This window comes from Bemisia tabaci, chromosome 3 (assembly GCF_918797505.1).
Source record: "Bemisia tabaci chromosome 3, PGI_BMITA_v3".
Taxonomy (NCBI): domain Eukaryota; kingdom Metazoa; phylum Arthropoda; class Insecta; order Hemiptera; family Aleyrodidae; genus Bemisia; species Bemisia tabaci.
This window is the reverse complement of record NC_092795.1, coordinates 14,139,086-14,163,505: the sequence shown is the minus strand read 5'-3', so window position 1 is coordinate 14,163,505 and position 24,420 is coordinate 14,139,086. Positions and strand designations below refer to the sequence as shown.

The 24,420-nt window shown below is 39.4% G+C and overlaps 2 protein-coding genes across 6 annotated transcripts in view; both read right to left on the bottom strand.

The window, feature by feature from the left end:
* The window catches only part of LOC109033264 (protein D3), a 59,509-nt gene continuing 35,089 nt past the window's right edge, over positions 1–24,420 (bottom strand). The window contains exons 3-10 of one of the 5 annotated variants that reach the window (XR_011899470.1): positions 19,291–19,431; positions 18,567–18,645; positions 16,949–17,099; positions 16,125–16,269; positions 15,567–15,741; positions 14,178–14,309; positions 12,172–12,360; positions 11,137–11,368 (exon numbers count right to left, since the gene is read on the bottom strand). Coding sequence is in view for 1 of the 5 variants with exons in the window: in XM_019045805.2 (XP_018901350.2) it covers positions 16,967–17,099; positions 18,567–18,645; positions 19,291–19,431 (353 nt within the window). In the remaining 4 variants the exon portion in view is untranslated. Of the gene's footprint in view, positions 123–11,136; positions 11,369–12,171; positions 12,361–14,177; positions 14,310–15,566; positions 15,742–16,124; positions 16,270–16,935; positions 17,100–18,566; positions 18,646–19,290; positions 19,432–24,420 lie in introns of those variants that run through there. The other 4 variants (XR_011899472.1, XR_011899471.1, XR_011899473.1 and 1 more) reach the window with 4 other exon arrangements.
* Positions 22,380–24,370, bottom strand: LOC109033265 (fructose-bisphosphate aldolase-like). Its single transcript, XM_072297537.1, is given in 3 exon segments — positions 22,380–22,402; positions 23,340–23,571; positions 23,574–24,370. Coding segments are annotated over 3 exon segments (984 nt in total). The 5' UTR covers positions 24,303–24,370.

The window sequence follows — 24,420 nt, the reverse complement described above, 5'->3', positions numbered from 1 at the left end:
TTCGTGGAAACGGCAATGTTTCATTGTATTTGGATAAAAAGAAGTTTGAGGCCCATGGTGTTAGATTATAGTGTGTCCAAAACTTCCTCGTCGAGAAGCAAGTTCGGCGAACATCATTGCGACTAAAACAGATAAAAATATTGCACACATTTTTAGAGCGTTCTCACTGAATTATCAAGCATTTACAAATGTTCCTTCGCAAATTTCGTATTTCCGAAGTGGAGCGGAACTGTAGGAGATGTTCAGTTAGTTTTAATCGGATTTCAATGTTTTAATCGGATTTCAATGTTTTAATCTCTGTGATGGTTGCCTTACAAGATGGTTTTAGACTTACAATAGGCTAATTATTTATCCCTTCCGTGCATAAACCAACGTCACTGTGAATCCATCCCGTAGGAGCATATCAAGGGTGAAACTACCAGACCCCGTATCTCAGTTTGCAACGTTGTAGACGTTCTGTCATACTTTATTTTTGAAAATGAACACTACTAAATGTTAACTCTAGAAAACTTTCATGTTTTTTCTTCTTTGTGCTGAGAAAACTCAGTCAAATTTTCAAGAACTGATATTGACTTACTCTCCTTTAAAAAAATTAAGAGGCAGCGGAGATTTTTACATACAGCAAACGAAATACGTGGTCTGGTAGTATCACCGCCGATCTATGATATAGGAAGAGCTAGACGTTTCATTCGATCTTGCCCTTCAAAATTGCAAGTAAAAGACGATGCACACACTTATCGCGGAATTTTTTAAAATTGTTTCCAATGCAAACATGCGTCCTCCGATTTCTAAAAACTGTAAAAATTTTACCGTAGTTCATTACAAGCCTCATCCGAACATCAGAATATTTACTGCATGTAAACAATGCGTGAACGTTAGCATAGATGACGGGTAGATCTACCTCAATAGATGACAAGGTTACTGAAAATGACATGTACTTATTTTGTAAATCAATTGTTTAGTGCCTTAGGATCATGTTAAAAGCTGTAAAGGTATACTTTGTTACTTATTAATTCAGAGCACACTCCGGCAGTCCAACGCTCAAACCGGGATGTAGCGAGTCAATTGTTATTTCTTACTATTTCACCCTTTAATGCTTCACTGAAGACACCAAAATGATAGTATCAATCATTGATGATGAAAAAAACTTACCTTTGACAATACTGATGAGATGAGGAGACCGGTATGTTTTAGCTGGAGGCAAGGAAAGTAGACGTAGGATCCAGGGATCCTTCTTCGGTTACCAGACTTTATCGATAAATGAATCACATATTGCAGAAAGGGCACTATTGCAGAAATGTTAACTGTTCAGAAAATGCAAAAAACTGATTTGAGTAAACTATAAGCTTTTGGAAAAAAATTTTTCGAGGTTTTCTTTTGTCCCCCAAGTAGACTGACAATTTCCATAAAAAATTTTACATGATACTCTTTCTGGATTGTAAATAATGACACTTGAAGGAAGAGCATTAGTGCCCTTTCTGTAATACATGGGGGAAGGAGCCATAAAGAGTGATAGAATGAAGCCAGAAAATTATTTTAGCCCTTGTTTTTCATCTCAAATGTATGGCAATGATGCATGTCTATAGCGAAAGTTGGAAATTGTATATCTCCATTGCTACGTTTAAAAATTTCTGCTCTCTTTTTATACTACTTTTTTAAAGAGAACTAATAGAGATTTCCCCATGAAATTTTCAGAAAACAATCTTGATGGTGTGAATAAAATTTACACAAAATTTCAATAGAGAATACTTAAGAACAAAAAAAAGAAGACGAAATAAAATTGGCAATGTCGCAATTGATGGTATGCGATTTCGAACTTTCACCATGTGGTTTGCCCACAGCTCTGTAAATTCTAAAAATATTTCTGGCTTATTTCAAGTCAAGAAATTTAAAAAAAAAAAAATGTATCCTTTGAAGTTCAATAGCGTAGTAATCTTCTACCTACTTCCTCATCCAACCTGTTAAGGGCTCCTCTCACTTCCTACACTCAAGGTTCAATTCTCACTCCTTTCATTTTCAGCGTGAGTGAAGCGTGTAGCGTGATCACTGTCGTTTCGAAACGCAAAACTAACGTCTCAATCGTATCAAAACAAAACAAACGACGAGTTGCCGCTGCCGATGCGCGCGCACCCAGTGGGCATGTACTGCAGAAACGGCACTATATTGCTGCAACAGTGCCCTTTCTGCTCTACGTGAGGAACTTAACCCCTGTCAATAACACATAAAAAATGCGAATATAGTGCCCTGTCTGCACTACAGGATGTGTCTACATACACTAATGCGAAAACCGCAAAAAACTCAATTTCGAAAAAAATGTCGATTGTGCCCTTTCTGTAATAGCTGATTCAAATGTTTCTGTATAGTGTTACATTTAAAACACACGGGATTTTAAAATAACATACGTTTATAAAACGTGGGAACGTTCTGAATGATATTGAGGTGTTTGTTGAAGAGTTAAGAATGATTTACACGCATTGAGGAACATCCATGGTTTGAGCGTTGGACTGCCGGAGTGTGTTCTGAATTAATAAGTAACAAAGTACCTATACCTTTACAGCTTTTAACATGATCCTAAGGCACTAAACAATTGATTTACAAAATAAACTTACCTCCAAATAGTGACAAAAAAGTAAAAACTCATGAAAATGGCCAAATATTGAGCTAATGTCCATGTCTGTTATCACTAAGCAGATGTAAACAATCCCCATTGACTACGACAGTCTTCCTTAAAAATAGGGTTTATCCCGTTGGTTCTTATTTATCTAATGAAGGTTTTAACCATTTAAACGTACGAGGAATCCATTTCTGATTTCCATTTTGAACAAAAAATTATCGATTGACTCGATATTTGCATTTGAAAAGCGGCTGTCATTTCCTTACGGGAAAATACATTGTAAGTGATGAAGAAACCATATGGCTGTCGAACCATTTCACGTCACAAGCACAGAATATATAGGCTCCACCAATCACAAGTATGGCGGTTGAAAAACGACCGTTTTGAATGGATCGGTTCCAAAAACAGCTTTTTTTGAGTTTGAGAGGTCATTTCAAGGTTTTTTAGTAGCGCCATCGTTCTTTTCGTGAAATTTGCCATAAGAATCAGGCATCAATTTGCAAATCCCCGCACCTTGCAACAAGCCCATTGGTTCGGAATTTGATGGTCTATCCAGGGTTATATAATGTCAGTCCTGAACTCCACATACGTCCCGGTGACAAATACATAATGTTGTCTTGGATACATAATATTTTGATTTAAATGCATTTAAGTGAATGAAGCTGGCAAATGAGGACAGTAACTTCCCTAAGCCGACCAGAATCAAGTAAATGATGCCAATCCGTCCAGTGGCAAGGTGTGAATTATCTGTTATCTATATTAATCATTTGAAGCTATGGCAAAGAATCGATTATTAAGGTGTTCGTTGCGAACATCCTGTTTATCGATCATTTTTCATAGGTTCAACAGGCAGCTCAATCGATAAATCGCAAAGCACGCCACGCCACTGAATTCGTCGCCTCCCACACTAAGGCACTCCAACTTGTTTTCTGCAACTCCATTGCAAAACAGTTGGTTGCAATATCTACAAAAACAATTCAGTTTATCCAAGGATATGCTCAAGTGCAATTTCATTTATAAATGTAGCTTCTTTTTGCGTGCAATCACGGGAAAAATCATCCAGAAACGCCAAACCTCTCATCAGTAAAATTAATATTTGCTATAGTTTTTACAACGTTCGCATGCAGTTACGCTCTTTCATGTCGGGAACTACAAAATGAAAGAGGGACAACCACCATTATTCCAAATTAACAAATTTTATATTTAATTATCTTAAGTATATACAACGAAAAAGAAGTTATTAATATACACTGTATAAATATCTCTACTGGCAATTCAAAGGAAAATTATCAATGTGAGGCTGTTGAAGAAAATTGGTAAAAATGTGGTGCTAGATTGCATCAAGCTGAGGAATAAGTCCTTTCGAGGAAGTGCAGGACTTAATGATACTTTTTACGTTGTGCACTTTAAGTTAAATGGAAAATATCGTAAAATAGATGAACTTACCTATACACAAAAAGCTATCTTACAATGCTGATCTGGGAAAACAGATCATACACAGAGTTATTCAAAAGTTACGCACCACTGGCCATAACTTTAGTTCTAATTATCATATCGATTGGCGGTTTGTGGCGTCCTTCCTCATATCGAGGGGGAAACTTTTTGAGGTACTTTTCAGTACTTCACCCCGCCCCCCCCCTGTAACGAGGCAAATCCCGTTTCTTCAGAGGCACATACGTCCTCTGGTATAAGATAAGCCAACGTTACTGTAGTTGCCGGAATGTGCTCGCCGGCATCCCGGATTCGGGCGCCAATTTAAAAAAAAAAGTTTGGAAAAGGGGAAGAATGATAAAAAATCTCGTGTCTCAAATTTACAAAAAGAATGTCCTTTTATTAGCTAAATTTGTGAGGATCCTACTCAACCTACACTCAAAATGAGGATAATAATAATTTAGCCGAAATGCCACTCACTAACGTGCACCTCAAGGCTTAAAATTGCAGGATACATGTAAGAGAAGAGGAGGAGTGAAGCTGGGCGAGATGCTACTCACTAACGTGCACCTCAGCACAGAAGAAGAGAAAAGAGGAAAGTGAAATGGACAGAGGGCTCGACGAGATGCTACTCACTAACGTGCACCTCGAGTCGAGAAAGAGTTAGACAGATCAGAGAAGAGGTGACCCTCCGGAAAGGGGAGGGTGATGAACAATGTTTGGCTTAGAGGGCTATCAGATTGATTTGAAGCTATTGAAAGACGATCTCGACATTCGTTGCAAAATTTTTGTTACAAGAAAAATTAATTAAAATATAAAATTTACAGAAATGGATGTAGGAAAATTTCCTACAGAAGTTTATAGTAGTTTAGAATTTTTTACAATTTTTCGTTATGGGTAAATCTACGGAAAACCCTGATTTCGCAGTTATCTTCGAGAGAGAAAAAAAGGAGAAACAGTATTCCATTTCTTTTCATTATTCAAACAGCTGATGTACCGTCACCGGGCGTCGTGGCGCGGTGTCGCCAAGCCGTGACACATTTGTCGCTATTTTGGTCTACAAAAGAAGGGGAAAAACTTAAAACGGAGAATGAAATTCTTCGTTCCACCCCCCAGGGGGAGGGGGGCGGGGGGCAACTCAAAAATTTCAAATGGCAACCCCCATCATGTGATACATCGTTAGAAATAGCATGAAAAAAGAAAATTTTTACTAATCCTTTGTTTCTTAATCGGGAACTACGTGATTGACACTTACTTTTCTTTTTCGCCCGATGAATTTTTTCCTCGGTTGTCACTCTTACACAATGGCCATTTCGACTTCTGTAGAAGTCATCATCAGGTGCTTAAAACTAAGAACGAAAATAAAAATAAAAACCGAAGCTAAAAAATTGACGTTAGATTCCCCCGGTTTGTGGCGTCCTTCCTCATATCGAGGGGGAAACTTTTTGAGGTACTTTTCAGTTCTTCACCCCCCCCCCCCCAGGGGGAGGTGAAGCAACTCAAGAATGTCAAATGGCAACCCCCATCATGTGATACATCGTTAGAAAGAGCATGAAAAAAGAAATTTTTGGCGCAAACTGGAAGTCGATCTGACCCCCCTGTCAAAAGTTAGGGGGGTCCAAAGGTTATTTAGGGGGTCCGTACCCTCATTTTTTAGAGTAGCTTCGGCGGCTCTTGGACATACCGTTTCTCTTTTCAAAGAGTCCTCGAATACTCCAAGTCTGATACCGAAGTCTTCATATTGCCCCCGGGCCACCACAGCCCCCCCGTAGGGGAGGATGGGCCTGTTACAATGAAACATTGCATTAAAATGCGAAAAGTCACAGAAGAGCTTCAAACTTAGCATCAAATCCAAGTGGAACTTCTTGCCAATGTTAACGCAAACGCAGCCTGCGACTTTAAAGTGAGTTTTCAAAACTCTTAGCCCCCTGCCCCCCCCCCTCATTTTTGGTTGCAGAGCGGGTAAAAACCGGGAAATTCACTACAAATAATGCCCGAAACTATAATGTCCAACTTGAGGAGGACCCTTGAAACGTTGCGATCAGTCGGAGCATTGAAGTACAATGACTGCCACCCCCTTAAAGTACGGAAACATCCAAAACTCCCCCGCTGCCCCCCTCATTTTTCGTTGCGGAGCGGGTAAAAACCGGGAAAATCGCCAGAAATGATGCCCGAAACCACTGTAGAACTTGACGAGAACCCTTGAAACGTTGCGCTCAGTCGGAGAACTGCAACACAGGAACTGCCGCCCACTTTAAGGACGGAAACATCCATAAAACCCCCGCTGCCCCCCTCTTTTTTCGTTGCAGAGCTGGTAAAAACCGGGAAATTCGCCAGAAATGATACCCCGGTTCCTACCAGCTCTGCAACGAAAAAAGAGGGGGGCAGCGGGGGTTTTATGGATGTTTCCGTCCTTAAAGTGGGCGGCAGTTCCTGTGTTGCAGTTCTCCGACTGAGCGCAACATTTCAAGGGTTCTCGTCAAGTTCTACAGTGGTTTCGGGCATCATTTCTGGCGATTTTCCCGGTTTTTACCCGCTCCGCAACGAAAAATGAGGGGGGCAGCGGGGGACTTTTGGATGTTTCCGTACTTTAAGGGGGTGGCAGTCATTGTACTTCAATGCTCCGACTGATCGCAACGTTTCAAGGGTCCTCCTCAAGTTGGACATTAGTTTCGGGCATTATTTGTAGTGAATTTCCCGGTTTTTACCCGCTCTGCAACCAAAAATGAGGGGGGGGGGCAGGGGGCTAAGAGTTTTGAAAACTCACTTTAAAGTCGCAGGCTGCGTTTGCGTTAACATTGGCAAGAAGTTCCACTTGGATTTGATGCTAAGTTTGAAGCTCTTCTGTGACTTTTCGCATTTTAATGCAATGTTTCATTGTAACAGGCCCATCCCCCCCTACGGGGGGGCTGTGGTGGCCCGGGGGCAATATGAAGACTTCGGTATCAGACTTGGAGTATTCGAGGACTCTTTGAAAAGAGAAACGGTATGTCCAAGAGCCGCCGAAGCTACTCTAAAAAATGAGGGTACGGACCCCCTAAATAACCTTTGGACCCCCCTAACTTTTGACAGGGGGGTCAGATCGACTTCCAGTTTGCGCCAAAAATTTCTTTTTTCATGCTCTTTCTAACGATGTATCACATGATGGGGGTTGCCATTTGACATTCTTGAGTTGCTCCACCTCCCCCTGGGGGGGGGGGGGGTGAAAGAACTGAAAAGTACCTCAAAAAGTTTCCCCCTCGATATGAGGAAGGACGCCACAAACCGCAAATCGATATGATAATTAGAACTAAAGTTACGGCCAGTGGTGCGTAACTTTTGAATAACCCTGTATAAGCTTTTGTCCTTGCGTAACATTCTTCATCACACTCAATTTCAACACAATATTACAGGATTTCTCTTATTTTTTACCTGTCATCTGTTAATTAGGGTGAGTCCGGATTCCGTCCCGAAGACTCCGAATTGCGTCCGGCGGGACTCTCCGAACTGCGTCCCAGATCACGTCCATTTAATTCTTAAGGAAAAGGTGTAAATGACAACGCTGCTCACCTTTTTCTCATGTTGATACCAATGTCCGGAAAGCAGAATAAAATAAATAGGAATAGAGCGGTGAATGGTAGGCTTCGGTTGACATAAAGTTCCCATATTACAAAAACGGTTTGGCGAATGGTGATCAAGAGAGTCTCGTCTTAAACTGGAAAAGCAAATCATCCAGGGTGTAAAGGGCCCTTTTGTCTCTGTAGTTTCACTTGAAAAATTACTTTCTTACTGGAAAAAAATGTCTGCTGCTGCTTTCTTTCAGAGTTGCTGACTTTTGGTCCAAAACGTTGTCGTCAAGTTTTTTGGTGATTGTGTTTCGTATTAGATTTAATAATTTAGCCATCAATACTAACTTTTAAAAAACACCGGGAATTTTTCACTGAACATGTTCGATCATTATCGATTGACATCGCCTTTCAAATGCGGTGTTGCCACCTTCCCGATGTATGCGCCGGACGCATTTCGGATAGAGCTCGGGACGCAATTTGGAATGTCCAGGGACGCAATTCGGATACAGCCGTTAATTAGAGACACTTTGATCTACGTAAATTCAAAATAGATCCACATGGAATTTTCGAGAAATGCGGTTGGATCATCCGTCTTCCTCAGCTTGAAGAATCGAGATCCTCATCCTCACCGTCATTCGTGGTCATCATGATGATGATAATCATTATCATCATCATTATCATCACCATTTTTATCTTTGTCAAAATAGGTTAAATTTTTAAACTGGTGAGGTAATTCTCCGTTCACTCGATATGCATCGTAACTGTAATCATCACTACCCGTTGATGAGTTTTGTCTCCATTCTGCGATAAAAAAGTTTATTGCGATTGGATCTCCTAACTTGTATTTGTTCGCAAATTTTCTCGTTGAAAAGTGTCCCCTTGAAGTATTGTTTCGTCTGTAGGGGTAAGCAAAAGCAGGGTTGCGTCATCACATTCTGATCATTAATAGACATCTAAGTAATAAACACACTCGTTGTCTCATCAACTTGCAACGCTGAACATAGCCAACACTAAATAAGTAAAACAGAAAACAACCACGCACTATTTCCTGGAAATTATATTTATATCGTAAGAATGTGTCTTGGATAAAAAACTGAGATAAACCACTAACTCATCATTTCGCTTCTTTTCACCCTTCGGAGTATTAAATATCTACAAATTAAAACAAAAAAGGTATAATATGAAATATACCTACTCATGCTTCAAAACTGGTTCGTTGAATGTTAAATTTCCCGGCTGTTTGAATATGAGAAAAATATATCTGTGGAATCCTGCAAGAATAAAATTGAGATTTTGGATCAATGGTATGGATAGTGATCGTTTTGTTGCCCTCAAGTCGATTAGCATACCCTTAAAAAGTAGCACTCCACATTCAGGAACCTCAGGTACATTATGACGCCGACACTCACACAAACAAGGATTAATACCTCGGCTGCTTGTACAAACACTTTTGATGATAGGGCAATCTTTTAAGTGCTCAGCCGATAGGCAGCGCTTTTTGATTTCGACTTGCCTCTAGAGTACTAGTATACTAGTGCTAATTCGTTTAAATGGCGCACCAGCTCATCGATGTGTAGGCTTTTGGGGGGGGGGGGGGGGTCCAGTTTTAAAATAAATAAAGCTGTGAAAACTGTATTTTACGCTTTTAACGTAATGCGCAGGTAGTTTCGATCGTTTTTCTATAAGAAAATTTCTTAGCGGTAGAGTAATTCTTATCGAAATTGATCGTTGAACTCAAATGAAGCCTAAAAAAAACGCGCCTGATAAGCTCAACGGTGACTATCATTTTCGGGAAACGAAAAAAACGCGTTTACGGTTTCCTTGGTAACCTTTGTTTGCTATCAGCTGATGTTTTATTTCCATTACCCAGCCAAGTCGACGGAGTTTATACTTCCTTTCTTCACTAAATACATTGACTAACACCTGAGCGCTTTTCTAATACGACAGTATTAGAACTTTCCCGCTTGTTTTTTTTTTTTTGCTCGATTAGACATTTTTCTAAGCAAACAATTCGAATGAAAATACCATGAAAAGTGGAAAGAGGTTTTTTTTTTTTTTTTTTTTTTTTAAATCAATACCTATTGACTGGAGAAGCAGATTAGTATTGCATCTTGTTTAAATCGAACCTGTGCCCTCCAGAGGATCCGGTCCTACATATTCTACAAGCGTATCCCCGAACAGCATCAACGGATACGCTGGCATGTTCACGAACATCCAGTGATTCCATTCTCGCAACGTGTGGTTTTTCCTGGATGGTACGTCAGGATCTATGAGAGAAAAAAGAATGCAGATGCATATCGACGGTGAAACTACCAAACCACGTATCTCGTTTGCGGTGTTTAAAAATCTACGCTCACATTTTATTTTTTTGAAGTAGACCAAATCAATATCATTCCTTGAAATTTTCACGGAATTTTCTCCGCACAAAGAGGAAAAATCACAGAAATTTTCAAGACTGGATGTTAAGTAGTTTTTCATTTAAAAAATAAAGTATGACAGGAAGTCTGCGACGTCGCAAACCGAGATACGTGGTTTGGTGGTTTCATCGTCGATAGTTACTTGGCCCATTCAAGGGTATTTTGCCATGAGCATCTAGAGTTTTAAATATAGTATCGTCTAAACCCAGCCTCCACCCCGTAAATTTACACCACAGGAAATCCTTCAAACTAATACACTGGCTCGCCTCATTGCATAATGCAATTGAAAAAAGAAAACAAGAAGAAAAAATCCAACATGAGTATGTTGGAAAAGCGTGCCGAATAACTGAAATGTTGGACAAATACCTCTTATTTTCACGTCTTTGCTTTTTGCATCAATTGGTACTTTTTGCTAAATTTGGGAGAAAATATTGATTCATGAACGTTGAATGTAAATTAATTTTAAAGATTCCGTCCAATTATCTTGATTTTAAGCTGATATGCGGCATTTGCGCACGACCGTGATTTGGGCGAACTGCCGTGCATCGAAATCGCGTTCAGTTAATCTCTTTGGATTTCAAACTGTAACTTCTCTCCTATTCGGCCGATTTGTACAAATTAGGTCTCTTTTTATTTGTACTTCAACGGAAAGTAAAGAAAAACTCGCTAAATTGACGGAAAACAATTTTTGAGAAAATTTGGTGGATCCTGGCATCACGGTGAATGGTTAATCGGTTAATCGCCTCGCCGTCTTTTATTGCCTTGCTCGAAACCGGACACCCAAAGCTATATCGCGAGATAACTGTAGTGGTTTAAGTGGATTTCGGCAGGGGCCATGGTTAATACATAGTATAATGAGTCACCCGTTGATGAGTTTTGTCTCCATTCTGCGATAAAAAAGTTTATTGCGATTGGATCTCCTAACTTGTATTTGTTCGCAAATTTTCTCGTTGAAAAAGTGTCCCCTTGAAGTATTGTTTCGTCTGTAGGGGTAAGCAAAAGCAGGGTTGCGTCATCACATTCTGATCATTAATAGACATCTAAGTAATAAACACACTCGTTGTCTCATCAACTTGCAACGCTGAACATAGCCAACACTAAATAAGTAAAACAGAAAACAACCACGCACTATTTCCTGGAAATTATATTTATATCGTAAGAATGTGTCTTGGATAAAAAACTGAGATAAACCACTAACTCATCATTTCGCTTCTTTTCACCCTTCGGAGTATTAAATATCTACAAATTAAAACAAAAAAGGTATAATATGAAATATACCTACTCATGCTTCAAAACTGGTTCGTTGAATGTTAAATTTCCCGGCTGTTTGAATATGAGAAAAATATATCTGTGGAATCCTGCAAGAATAAAATTGAGATTTTGGATCAATGGTATGGATAGTGATCGTTTTGTTGCCCTCAAGTCGATTAGCATACCCTTAAAAAGTAGCACTCCACATTCAGGAACCTCAGGTACATTATGACGCCGACACTCACACAAACAAGGATTAATACCTCGGCTGCTTGTACAAACACTTTTGATGATAGGGCAATCTTTTAAGTGCTCAGCCGATAGGCAGCGCTTTTTGATTTCGACTTGCCTCTAGAGTACTAGTATACTAGTGCTAATTCGTTTAAATGGCGCACCAGCTCATCGATGTGTAGGCTTTTGGGGGGGGGGGGGGTCCAGTTTTAAAATAAATAAAGCTGTGAAAACTGTATTTTACGCTTTTAACGTAATGCGCAGGTAGTTTCGATCGTTTTTCTATAAGAAAATTTCTTAGCGGTAGAGTAATTCTTATCGAAATTGATCGTTGAACTCAAATGAAGCCTAAAAAAACGCGCCTGATAAGCTCAACGGTGACTATCATTTTCGGGAAACGAAAAAACGCGTTTACGGTTTCCTTGGTAACCTTTGTTTGCTATCAGCTGATGTTTTATTTCCATTACCCAGCCAAGTCGACGGAGTTTATACTTCCTTTCTTCACTAAATACATTGACTAACACCTGAGCGCTTTTCTAATACGACAGTATTAGAACTTTCCCGCTTGTTTTTTTTTTTTTGCTCGATTAGACATTTTTCTAAGCAAACAATTCGAATGAAAATACCATGAAAAGTGGAAAGAGGTTTTTTTTTTTTTTTTTTTTTTTTAAATCAATACCTATTGACTGGAGAAGCAGATTAGTATTGCATCTTGTTTAAATCGAACCTGTGCCCTCCAGAGGATCCGGTCCTACATATTCTACAAGCGTATCCCCGAACAGCATCAACGGATACGCTGGCATGTTCACGAACATCCAGTGATTCCATTCTCGCAACGTGTGGTTTTTCCTGGATGGTACGTCAGGATCTATGAGAGAAAAAAGAATGCAGATGCATATCGACGGTGAAACTACCAAACCACGTATCTCGTTTGCGGTGTTTAAAAATCTACGCTCACATTTTATTTTTTTGAAGTAGACCAAATCAATATCATTCCTTGAAATTTTCACGGAATTTTCTCCGCACAAAGAGGAAAAATCACAGAAATTTTCAAGACTGGATGTTAAGTAGTTTTTCATTTAAAAAATAAAGTATGACAGGAAGTCTGCGACGTCGCAAACCGAGATACGTGGTTTGGTGGTTTCATCGTCGATAGTTACTTGGCCCATTCAAGGGTATTTTGCCATGAGCATCTAGAGTTTTAAATATAGTATCGTCTAAACCCAGCCTCCACCCCGTAAATTTACACCACAGGAAATCCTTCAAACTAATACACTGGCTCGCCTCATTGCATAATGCAATTGAAAAAAGAAAACAAGAAGAAAAAATCCAACATGAGTATGTTGGAAAAGCGTGCCGAATAACTGAAATGTTGGACAAATACCTCTTATTTTCACGTCTTTGCTTTTTGCATCAATTGGTACTTTTTGCTAAATTTGGGAGAAAATATTGATTCATGAACGTTGAATGTAAATTAATTTTAAAGATTCCGTCCAATTATCTTGATTTTAAGCTGATATGCGGCATTTGCGCACGACCGTGATTTGGGCGAACTGCCGTGCATCGAAATCGCGTTCAGTTAATCTCTTTGGATTTCGAACTGTAACTTCTCTCCTATTCGGCCGATTTGTACAAATCTGTTGTTCTCTTTTTATTTGTACTTCAACGGAAAGTAAAGAAAAACTCGCTAAATAGACGGAAAACAATTTTTGAGAAAATTTGGTGGATCCTGGCATCACGGTGAATGGTTAATCGGTTAATCGCCTCGCCGTCTTTTATTGCCTTGCTCGAAACCGGACACCCAAAGCTATATCGCGAGATAACTGTAGTGGTTTAAGTGGATTTCGGCAGGGGCCATGGTTAGTACATAGTATAATGAGTCACGAGGCTCATCACAGATTGCACTTACAGTGCAAGACGCTCATTGGCTATAGAGTTTTGGCGGGAAAGAAGGTTCTAGAGTTGAGTCCTCCGAGCGTAAGAAAGCTCCTATGAGGTTTCTGTCAAATTGAATAATACGGTTTTGACAGAAAAATGTTCTCAAGGGTTTCCAATTAGCAGTTCATTAGATTTTTTGGTAAAAGACCATCAGGGCTTGACAGTGTAATGGTTCAAAGACAAAGAAACGGGTGCGAGGAAAAAAGTATTTGGACGACCCGTTGAATAGCATTGGTTGATCTGTGTGCTGTACTATGGTACATCCGAGTGATTTCAAAAAGCGAGCCCTACTGGCACGCTTAAAAGCAAGATGAATTTCTGAGAATTATTGGTTAAAATTTTGGCTGCAAATTTTTCGAGGCCGTTTCCCTTTATACTGAGAAGACCCAGACCCTTCCCAGGAAAGTGGAGGTTAAACCATCCTTAGAAAATTGCTCTCATGCTCTTGTCGATCAACAAGTTTGCCTTAAAAAAAATTTAACAGATACCGGCAGACATTTTCAACCGGTCAGAGGATAGAGTAAAGCTTTATAAGGACAGCTCGCCCAGTATCACTTTACTTTTCGCAGCTTCCCATTTTTTGTCGATCAAAGCTCAACTCTATCAATGTTGTGAGCCAAACCGTGCAATTCCCACTGAAGAACGTACTTTTTCTCTCTTTTTTCTTGCTTTAGTAAAATGAGCTAATAACATAATGTTTGATAGTTCATATTCAATAGACCTTCTGAAAGTAAGAAACTAACCAACCATCATCAACAAATATACAGCACCCTTCTCGATTGGCCATTTGATGAGGAATGGTGATTTGCGAAGATCCTCAGGAACCAACGTATTTCCGAATTTGGCTGTGATTCCATGCAACCAGTGAACCTGCCAACACTAGAAATTAGAAACGCTAGGAAGAGGGAAAAGTCGATGAGGTCGAGTGAAAGTTGTTTTCTGAAGATACGATTCTGAATAAACGATGTGAATTTTAAAGAGATTTTTAAATCTCTCCTTTGAAAATTGCTGACTGCTAAGTAGAAGATTATAGGAATATATTGTTTACGGTTAAGTGTGAAAATATGAAAGTATTCACAGTTTGCAAGTGCGCTCAAAACGTTACTTACTTACTTTTATCAGTATCCTTCACTTAGTTGTAGCCTAATACTCCTAAAGGTTTAGAATCATAGTTTTTATGACCACACAGTGGATCGAGTCAAAAAGAGAGGTCGGACATAACATTTTTGGCTGAAGCTGCAACTTTTGATGTTTATTTCGTCACATTTGAAATTTTAAGAGGAGCCTCAAAATGAAAATTTCACGAGGAAACCAATGGAACCATTTTTAGAACCTCAAAATTGTGTATAAAACGAAGTTAAAGCTTTTTTAGTTTCCAAATTTCGTCCGACCTCTCCTATTGACTCAATCCACTGTGAGCCACCTGAATCTTGCAATGCTTTAGTGGGTAAACTGAGGCATTGGTGAATTAATTACCGGTTGTGTAAGTGTTTTGTGTAGGATTTTCTATTCTCCAAGGGTCATTAGTTTTCCATTAATAGCGTCTTTTGCCATTTGCTCGAAGTGAGGGCTCATTTCACTTCATATTTTTCAAACATTGATAGGTGTTTTATTTTTTGTGCCGTCTCTGTACAACTAATACATTAATTATGATAGGCGTGAAGCATGCTGATGTCATAGAGTACAATAGAGTTGCAATATTGTGGAGCGCCGATGAAGAAACTTTTTGAGGCTGTTTTGTCCAGTACTACTGAGACTAGTGTGCGGCGACTGGCGATTCCGTATGCGCGGGGTCCCAGCACTCCCAGCTCCGGTCTTCACTCAGAAAATACAGGTATAAAATTTATTTTATAAAAACCGGGAGTGTCGTACATTTTTGAATTTTTTATAACTTCGGTGAACACAATTTGCCAAAATTCGCGGGAATAATGATTGCTTTAAATGAATGAATCCCGAAAACCACTCGCAGCCAGCGATTATCCCATAAGCCGCTGTGTCATAAAATGCCGAACGGTTGGTTCCCAGATGGTTCTCAGGAACTCAGAATGGCCCGTTCATGGATTGACTTCATCGGCGCCTCAGTACATTGGGACTCTATTGTACTCAATGGCTGATGCGTATAAATATTCAACGTACCTTAATTGCATGTTTGGGGTGCGCAACATCGATCACATCCGGGACAATTTGTGATCTGTCACCAACTGTTTGATTGTATCGGGTTCTAATTTACCTACTTTGATTTCCGGGCGGGAAGTTCCCTCCGAGTAGTGACAAAGAAGTAAAATGCATAAGATTCCAGAAAGCATATTTTCTAAATTAAAATAGGTTCAGAGCAGGCGAATGAGTAAATTTTATCTGATCGAATGCTAGAAACTTTGCCGAAAAAAGGAGAAACAATTGGAAACAATCGTTCAATTTTGAACCACATCAGTGTCTCCGAAGCGGGAGCAAAAAGGTACCGAATTCGAATTTTTGGGAGAATTGATCCATTAGACTCTACGAAATTTCCAATTAAGGTTCCCAGTGAGTGATACTTTTTGTCGCCCCATCTTGCACATGTTATACGAGAAAAAGTCACAAATATTCTGAATTACATCGGAATCAATAGAGTTGACCTAACGCGCGATTTTACCAGATATCTCGAAATGGCTGAAATATGAAAAAATGAATCACAAGACTACAGAGTTGCCTTACCGTTGCCCATCAATGATGATTCCCACGTGTTTCTGGTGCGGACTATCGCTTCCTTATCTTTCTCTCTTTGATTGTGAGAGTTGAATTACTCCTGGCCTGAGAACAACTGTCGTCGCACTTGACGTCGACAATTTCTAGAATTTTTCTGTAATCAAAGGCTAAGTGTCTTATGCCCCCGTGGCAGAGTGTCTTATGGTTCATAAAGAATTCGATGACTATTTATTTTACGGTGTGCTGTCACTTTTCAAAGCTTGAAAACTACATGCCGTAGAATGATGTTTTATTGACTGCAAAAATTGTAAGGATGTATTTAAAGTAATAAATTGAAAGGCCATATGAATTTTTTTTTAAAGAATACATTACGTCTTCGTGTCACGGCGAAAAGAGAAAAATTTAGAGCGCAATGTATAATCGCTTGTCCATCTGATAAAGATATGCAACCACAGTAATACGCATTTGTCGAATAACTCACGAAAGTTGAGCATGTCATTTTCATTATCGTCTCCAAAAAACTAAGTAGGAATTATACTGACAATGAGGGTATGAGTGCAATCATGCATCGGCTAAGCAGTAAAGAAAGAAACTACCCTATATGTAATCGGGTCACTCATTTCTGAAAACGTGTTTTTTAAATTTTTTTTTCAAAAACTAAAGTATTCTTTTGTAGCATGATGTTGCAAATTTTTATCATTTTTTTTTTTTTTTAAATGTTTACCAACATTTTTTCGAAAGCCACGACATGGATTTTTATCCCCCGAATCCAAAATCCAACATAAATTAATGTCATAGAGGGTTAAATAAATAGTCTTAATGGAAGGACGTACATTTTTAATAGTCAGTAGTCAAGATGTTTGAGGGTCTTTGGATGATTTTGTGAATCCAGAAGTGAAAAAATTTCCAGCAACTGGTGCAGTTAAATTGTACTTTTCTATGAATTCTGTCGTATTGTGGCACGATCGTCTGCTTTCGCAAGCCCTGAAAGAAAAACGAAGGATCATTCAAACACACAATTGTGGGAGAAAAACGGAAGATACGTGCGATTATGCGCTGCGGAGGGGCATATCGAAGGATAGAATAAGTTCGTTGTCTATTCCATATTAACACAAGGAATATTTTTGTCTTAGACAGTCTCGCAAAAATAAAGGCCTGTGACTGTGAATGTAGTTGCATTAGGATTTTGCCATTTTAAGGAATCGACTACAACTCCACCGGGCAAAACGCACCTACCAATGGTAAAATAGAAAAAACACAAACATTTTGGATTCCCGGCTCAGCGCCGCAGAGTCTTCTTCAACTTCAGTCTCCAAAAATGTACAATTAATCAACGTCATTTTCTGGAATGCTCCGTGAGCTTCCAATGGAGACTATTTTGCAAAAAATTGAATGAAATGCACTGACGCGTTTTTATTTTTTATTTTTTATTTTTTTTTGGAGCAACAGTGGGAGCAGTCATATTGAAAAACAAAATTTTGTGTTAGTTTTTTTCTTTCTAATTTTATCCTCGTATAAACCCTTCGTAAAAAGAGAGACGACATCCAAATTGAATCGATGAGTTACAAAAGGGCTCAAGCGCCCAAAATGAGAATAACCGTTTTAATTGATCCCTTATACATCTCCGAGCTCTAAAATATTAAAGCGATGAATTAATTAATCACATTATTAATTAATCTGCAATTTAAAACGGGTTGGTTCATACAGTTTCTACTGTTTTTTTCGTATTTTTGTATCTGGCGCCTGAGCCCTTTTGTAACTGACCGATTCAATCGTGAGCTGACAAGTGATTTTGCCTTTGCAAGAGGTCCTAGGTAGTAGGTACTCATGAAATCGATTCCAATGATTTATTTCAGTTTTCTGTTGTATGGTATTTTGATGACTAGAAACCTTATCGAACGGGAAAAATCAAGCTTTCGAACGAGAGGGGTTCATCTACGCTAGTAGTATTTTTTTAAAAAAATCAGGCTATAGGACTCACAATACAAGTCAGATAGGGGCTTACTTCAAATACAAATCCTAGGGGTGGTGCGAATGGACTGCATGTTTAAATTAGGAGCTACAGTTTCTCACTATAATATTAGAAAAATCGTATGTGCTTTTAGTTTCCCTATGCAGACAGGTGATTTTATGAATGAGCCAGAAAAGGTAGTTCCTCATTAAAACATGCAGTCCAATTCTTCTTCGAATCATCACGCATTCATAATTGGTCCGTTTGTATTCACGCGGAAACTTTAGCAAAAATCCCCTTCAAGCTGAGTCTGTTCTTTTATTTGCTGAAGCTTCCTTCAACTGCAGTCCTAAGTATCAAAGCAAGCCCAAATAAACCTTTCAGCCCTGCTCCTAAAATCTTAGAAACCCTTGAACAGATAATTTGTCTTCTAAAATCTTCCAATTAAAGTGGACTCATTTTTTAAAGAGGTGCTAAACCTAAATTTTTGCAATGCTTACGTAGAGGCCAAGTGTTTCCCTTCGTATAGTACTCGCCCATCTAACTGCTCCATCAGCAAAAATACAATGCGATGCATGCCTGTGGAAAAAAAATTAAAATGAAATAAAAAATAATACAATTGAATAATCTAGTATCCAATTATATTTATTACTGTGGATTATTTTCCTATCGCCTCAAAGTTTTAGTATACTAGAGGATTTTTTTTCTCTGTATTTCGTCAGCAGCATTATACGCTGTTTGCAAATTGTCTAAATAAAAGGACCAAATAGTTTTATGCAATATTTGACTGACGTAAATAAAAAAAAAATAATGTTTTTTAATGGAATGTTGCAGGTTCAAAGTGTGCCGCCAAGTATTCTCCAAACTTTTACAGTTAAATAGTAAAAGTTGTGTTTCTCTGATAAAATAAAATTTGATGAGAGTTTTCCAGAGTCACAATATATCAAGACTTTTATAATCCCATACTTTTCATCTCTTAGTTCTGCAACCTTTAAAAACATAAAATTAAACAGAGCAAATTCAAATTCTTAGTCATAATCTGTGGAAAACGGTTTGGAACTGGTCTTCAAAATGAATTGAATACAGCTAAGCTGCATTTATTTTCCTACACCTTCGTCTCAGTTTTCGAGCAACGAATAAGCCAGCCTACGAATGGGAATCCACCATTTTAACACATACTCCGTTATATCCATGCCTGAATGCAGGTATTACTTATCGACGTACCTGAATGTATATTCATTTCATCGGGTCCTACGTATACCATGACATCCTTTCCTTTAGCTCCGGGCCCTCCTAACAAATCTCCAAGAACCCAGTACCACCATTCTCTACCCTCTGGCCTTTCTCGGGTCGGAAAGTCAAGTCCTGCACAATGCCATTAAAATAATCACCATTACTATATTTCTCTTTCGATGAAGCCATCCCATTGCCGTGTTACGCAAGAGAGCCGTAAGTGCATCTCTGTATGAACCATGGTTAAAACATATTCTTATGTGTTTTCAGACTCATTTCAGGCTATAAATATGCCTCTCTTCCGTAAAATGTCAGCGTAGGTAAAATTATTTGCTGAGTGCACATACCGATGACTTACGCACTCGTGTAAACAATACGGAGAAAATAACACTTTATGATATGTACTTACAATCATAATATTAGCGCGTAATACACAATGCCTGAGGCGCGAAGCGCCTCGGAGGGTTGGACCGCGCAGCGATGAGAGAGTGTACCCCTTAGTTTATGAATTAAAATCTCATAGTATGGTAAGATTCACACCAGGATGAATTTTGTTTTTGAACTTCAGAAGTCACAGTTCAAGAGTCACAGTGATACATGGGCTTAAGCAGGGTTGGACTGGCTCGCGCCTGAGGGCGTAGATCCTTGGCTGGTGAAAGGGGCATAATGTGATATTTCCCGGTAGGGAATCCCCTACGTGGAGGGGAGTTCAGACAATTTTGGGAAATCAGCACAAGTTTACGCTATTTTCATAGGTTCAAAATCGATTAATCGAGCAGAGTAAAATTTGCAATTTGAACGTATTAAAGTAATCAATAGGCTTCTGAAATTAAAGAAAAAATAAAATATGAAAGCCGCTGGACGCATCCAAGCACCATTATTTCCAAAAGAACCGAGCCAGTGCTCGAGCACGAGCTTGAGACGTGAGTCTGCACGTCTATCCTGAAAAAGAATTAGACATAAACCTGAAAAAAGAAGAAAGAATCGAGTATCAACACAGCCGAAGACGAGAGAGACGTATTCGAGCCTCTTTTGAGCGCGCTATGCTATAGCGGGCTCATTGGAATACCCCTCAAGGCGGCCGGTGAATCTAGATGCTAGTCCCATTGCATCCTGGGTTATTTTAAAGCCTCCTCGTGGCGGGAGCGTAGTTGAATTTTTGCATCGTTATAATTAAATGTGGAGACCGTATAGGGTACTGGTAACTGTTGTTCAATCAATCCCAAGAATAAAGGAACCTATTATGACATTTCGTGTCCTGCTAAAGCTCTGTAATATTTAAGTAGATACTGGTTTATTTTGAGGAAATGGGTGTTTGAAAAAGTAACTTTTGGTTACACGTGCAAGCCCCAGGCCGTGTACGTTTTATAAGCGTGTTTCTGATTGGTCGTTAATTTGGTATATTGTGCGCAGTGAACGACTGCGCACCTATTCACGTCATGATTATGTAATTTTTCAACCAAGTCATGACAAAGAGTTCATTGTGGAGGAGAATGTACTGCCTGTTTCAATTTTGGAATCTTGGTTGGGGCTGGGGAAAAGATTAGAGATTCAAACCTGGCGGGTTACCAAGCGGTCCACCCTGGCCCCGAGACGCTAGCGCACTCTATCGGTCAGAGCAGTGAATATCCGAATTTTCTAGTTCCAAACCCCGCTACAAGAGCGCTCTACTGCGCCACAATCACCCGAAATCGCCCACGGATTTTAACATGGGATCTTACGGAACTGCACCATCCTTATGCGTAGTATACAGGGTTATCCAAAAGTCACTGACCACCCCTGTAACTTTTTTCCAAATTGAGATAGAAGTTTGAAACTTTGGGAATGTTCCTCGGTCTAAAGTAGCAACTTTTTGGTCCCCCCAAAATTTTGGGGGGCGGCCCCCCTTAAGGGGGGCGGGGGCTAACTTTTTTTTTTTCAAATGGCAACCCCCCCTTTGTGATACCTCATTCGAAAGATAATAAAAAAAGAAAATTTTTGGCGCAAACCGCAGGTCAAAATGTTCATTTTTGACAAAATGGCGGCCGGTCAAAGTTCAAAATGGCGGAAATTTGGCATCTCCGTTGTTTATTGACAGATTGGTGTGAAACTCGGAATTCTAGGGTTTTTTGAGATGAGAAAAACGATTCTGGCATTGGTTTTCCAGAAAAGTCAGTCTTTTGCAAAATGGCGGCGGACAAAATGGCGGCCTAGAGCGGGAAGTGGATATTTAGGCTGCATATCGTTGGATTTGCATGAAAACTTGGTATCCGGGGGTATTTTGGCACGAGAAGAACGAATCTTTCATTGGATATCTGAAATTTTGACAAATTCCAAAATGGCGGCGGAAAAATTGCGGGAAATCAGTTTTACGGCTGTTTACCGATGGATTTGCATGAAATTCGATATCCTGGCGGTTTTTGGCTGGATTAAAAGGAATATTTCATTAGATTCTTGAAATATCAAATAATTTCATGCTAATCCATCGGTAAAGAGCCGTAAAACTGATTTCCCGATTTTTCCGCCGCCATTTTGGAATTTGTCAAAATTTCAGATATCCAATGAAAGATTCGTTCTTCTCGTGCCGAAATACCCCCGGATACCAAGTTTTATGCAAATCCAACGATATGCAGCCTAAATATCCACTTCCCGCTCTAGGCCGCCATTTTGTCCGCCGCCATTTTGCAAAAGACTGACTTTTCTGGAAAACCAATGCCAGAATCGTTTTTCTCATCTCAAAAAACCCTAGAATTCCGAGTTTCACACCAATCTGTCAATAAACAACGGAGATGCCAAATTTCCGCCATTTTGAACTTTGACCGGCCGCCATTTTGTCAAAAATGAACATTTTGACCTGCGGTTTGCGCCAAAAATTTTCTTTTTTTATTATCTTTCGAATGAGGTATCACAAAGGGGGGGTTGCCATTTGAAAAAAAAAAGTTAGCCCCCGCCCCCCTTAAGGGGGGCCGCCCCCCAAAATTTTGGGGGGACCAAAAAGTTGCTACTTTAGACCGAGGAACATTCCCAAAGTTTCAAACTTCTATCTCAATTTGGAAAAAAGTTACAGGGGTGGTCAGTGACTTTTGGATAACCCTGTATATTTATCCATGCTTCAGGAGTGTGCCTTCCAGATATAGATAGATAGATAGATAGATAGAATACTTTATTTTTTATCCTGGGGAGGATTTAACAAAGGGGGGTTAGGTTGGGAGATCATTTACAAACATGAGATTACTTCATTATGCTACACTTATCTCTAGGATATGCTGGGCTTACAATTATGTACATGAAATAGCAGCGTTCATGATAGGCAAACTTTGTTTTTTGGTTCAGTTATTCATTTATTATGAACGATCTTAGACTCAGAATTGTCGCAAAATAATTATAAATATCTGTAAGCTGTTGCTCGTTTGACTCGGTACTAAGAATTAGGTTTATGTCTTTGTTAAGGTAGCTGTGTAAGTAATATTTTCGAGTGTTATGGTAAATGGGGCAAACAAAGAATAAGTGGTGCGCATCTTCAGGTTGTTGAGTATTACAAATTGTGCAAATTTCGTTAGGGTTAATTCTATGGTTCATCTGATTGATAGTGATGTTAAGGGAGTTAACATTTCTCGCTCGTAGTTGGCTGAATAGTCTTTTTTTCGCAAAACTCACTTTACGATAAAAATAATTATGGTTGGCATCAATATTCTCAGTGTTAATTAGGTTGTAATGGGGGACAAACTTTGTTTCATTTAACTTTTCTTTGTCTTTTTCCATTGTTAGTTCTGATATTTTTCTCTGAACTTCATTTACCATTTTCCTGATCGCAGCTGGCTCTGTGGTTTCTCTAAGAAATTGATATTCTTGGTCAATTTTATGTAACATGGCTTTTAATTGAGAGAACCAGTTGTATAAATACAACTAATAATTATATTGTACCTACTTTCATCCAGTTCCTCGAGTCGGGATAAGCATATTTTGGGGTACCTTGACTCATGCATATTTTTTACCCTGTGAAACCAGTTCAGGGCAGATTTCAATACATTTGTTTCTAGATTATCTTTGCCAGTTTCTGCCTTCCAGATATACATGGTGGTCATTGAGTGCCTTGTAAACAGCAGCTAGAACAGTTTCTGTAACCTTCTGGGCGCGGTCCAAATCGTGCTCACCGTCGGGAAGAACCTCAGGTTCGACAATAGGGACGATGCGGTTGGCCTGACAGATGGAGGCATAGCGGGCAAGGACAGTGGCATTTTCAAGGATGGATTGGTATGAGGGTGTGTTCTTTCCAATTTTCAAGACACAACGCGCCATTTTGCGAAGTCAGCACCGTCCTTCTTGTATTGAGCGCAACGTTCAGCCAGATCATCCAAACCTTGGGTGGTTGTCTCTCCTTCAGATCCGAAAAGGTTGACAACACCCTTATCAACCTTGATTCCGGGAATAATTCCTTTCTGTTTCAATAGGACGGGGAATGGAGTGCCATCATCAGCCTTCTGGTAAAGAGACTCGTGGAACAAGATAACACCAGATTCAGATTCCAACATTTGGGTTATATTTGTTTTCTTTTGGATTTTCATTAACAATTCTTTTCTGGATTGTTTTCCATTTTCAATCGCTACTTGTGTGAGTCTTTTGTCTGCATTCTTCAGGTTTCCAGTCTTCAAAATCTTGATGTTCTTTTCTAGATTTTCATCTACGGTTCTCAGTAGATTTTCGAGAGTTTCCTGGGTTAGTTCTTCATCTTCAGGTTGATCTTTGGTTTTTTCAAGTATTGGTTCCGTGCTTGATACTTTTGGGATAATTCCCTCAATTTTCTGGTTCTCGGCTGCTGATGATGTTGAAGGGATCTTTGTGTCCGACTGATTTTCTCTTCCTGAGTTTGTCTCCATTTTCTGCATGCGGCGTTGATTTCTTTCACAATTTATCAGATTGATTTTTTCGCGAAAGCAATGGTCTTTATAGCAGTCGGTGACGTTATGCGGGATGCATTTACAATATAAGCAGTTATGTCTTTGATGTGTTGTACATTTCCTCATCTGGACTCGCGTAGGAAGTGGAGATAGGGCGAGCAGCTGGCGCTATGCGAGATTACGCGTGAGGATGCGACGACCGGCCGGTGCGGCGGCGCGGCGGCGCGGCGTGGCGGCGCGCGAC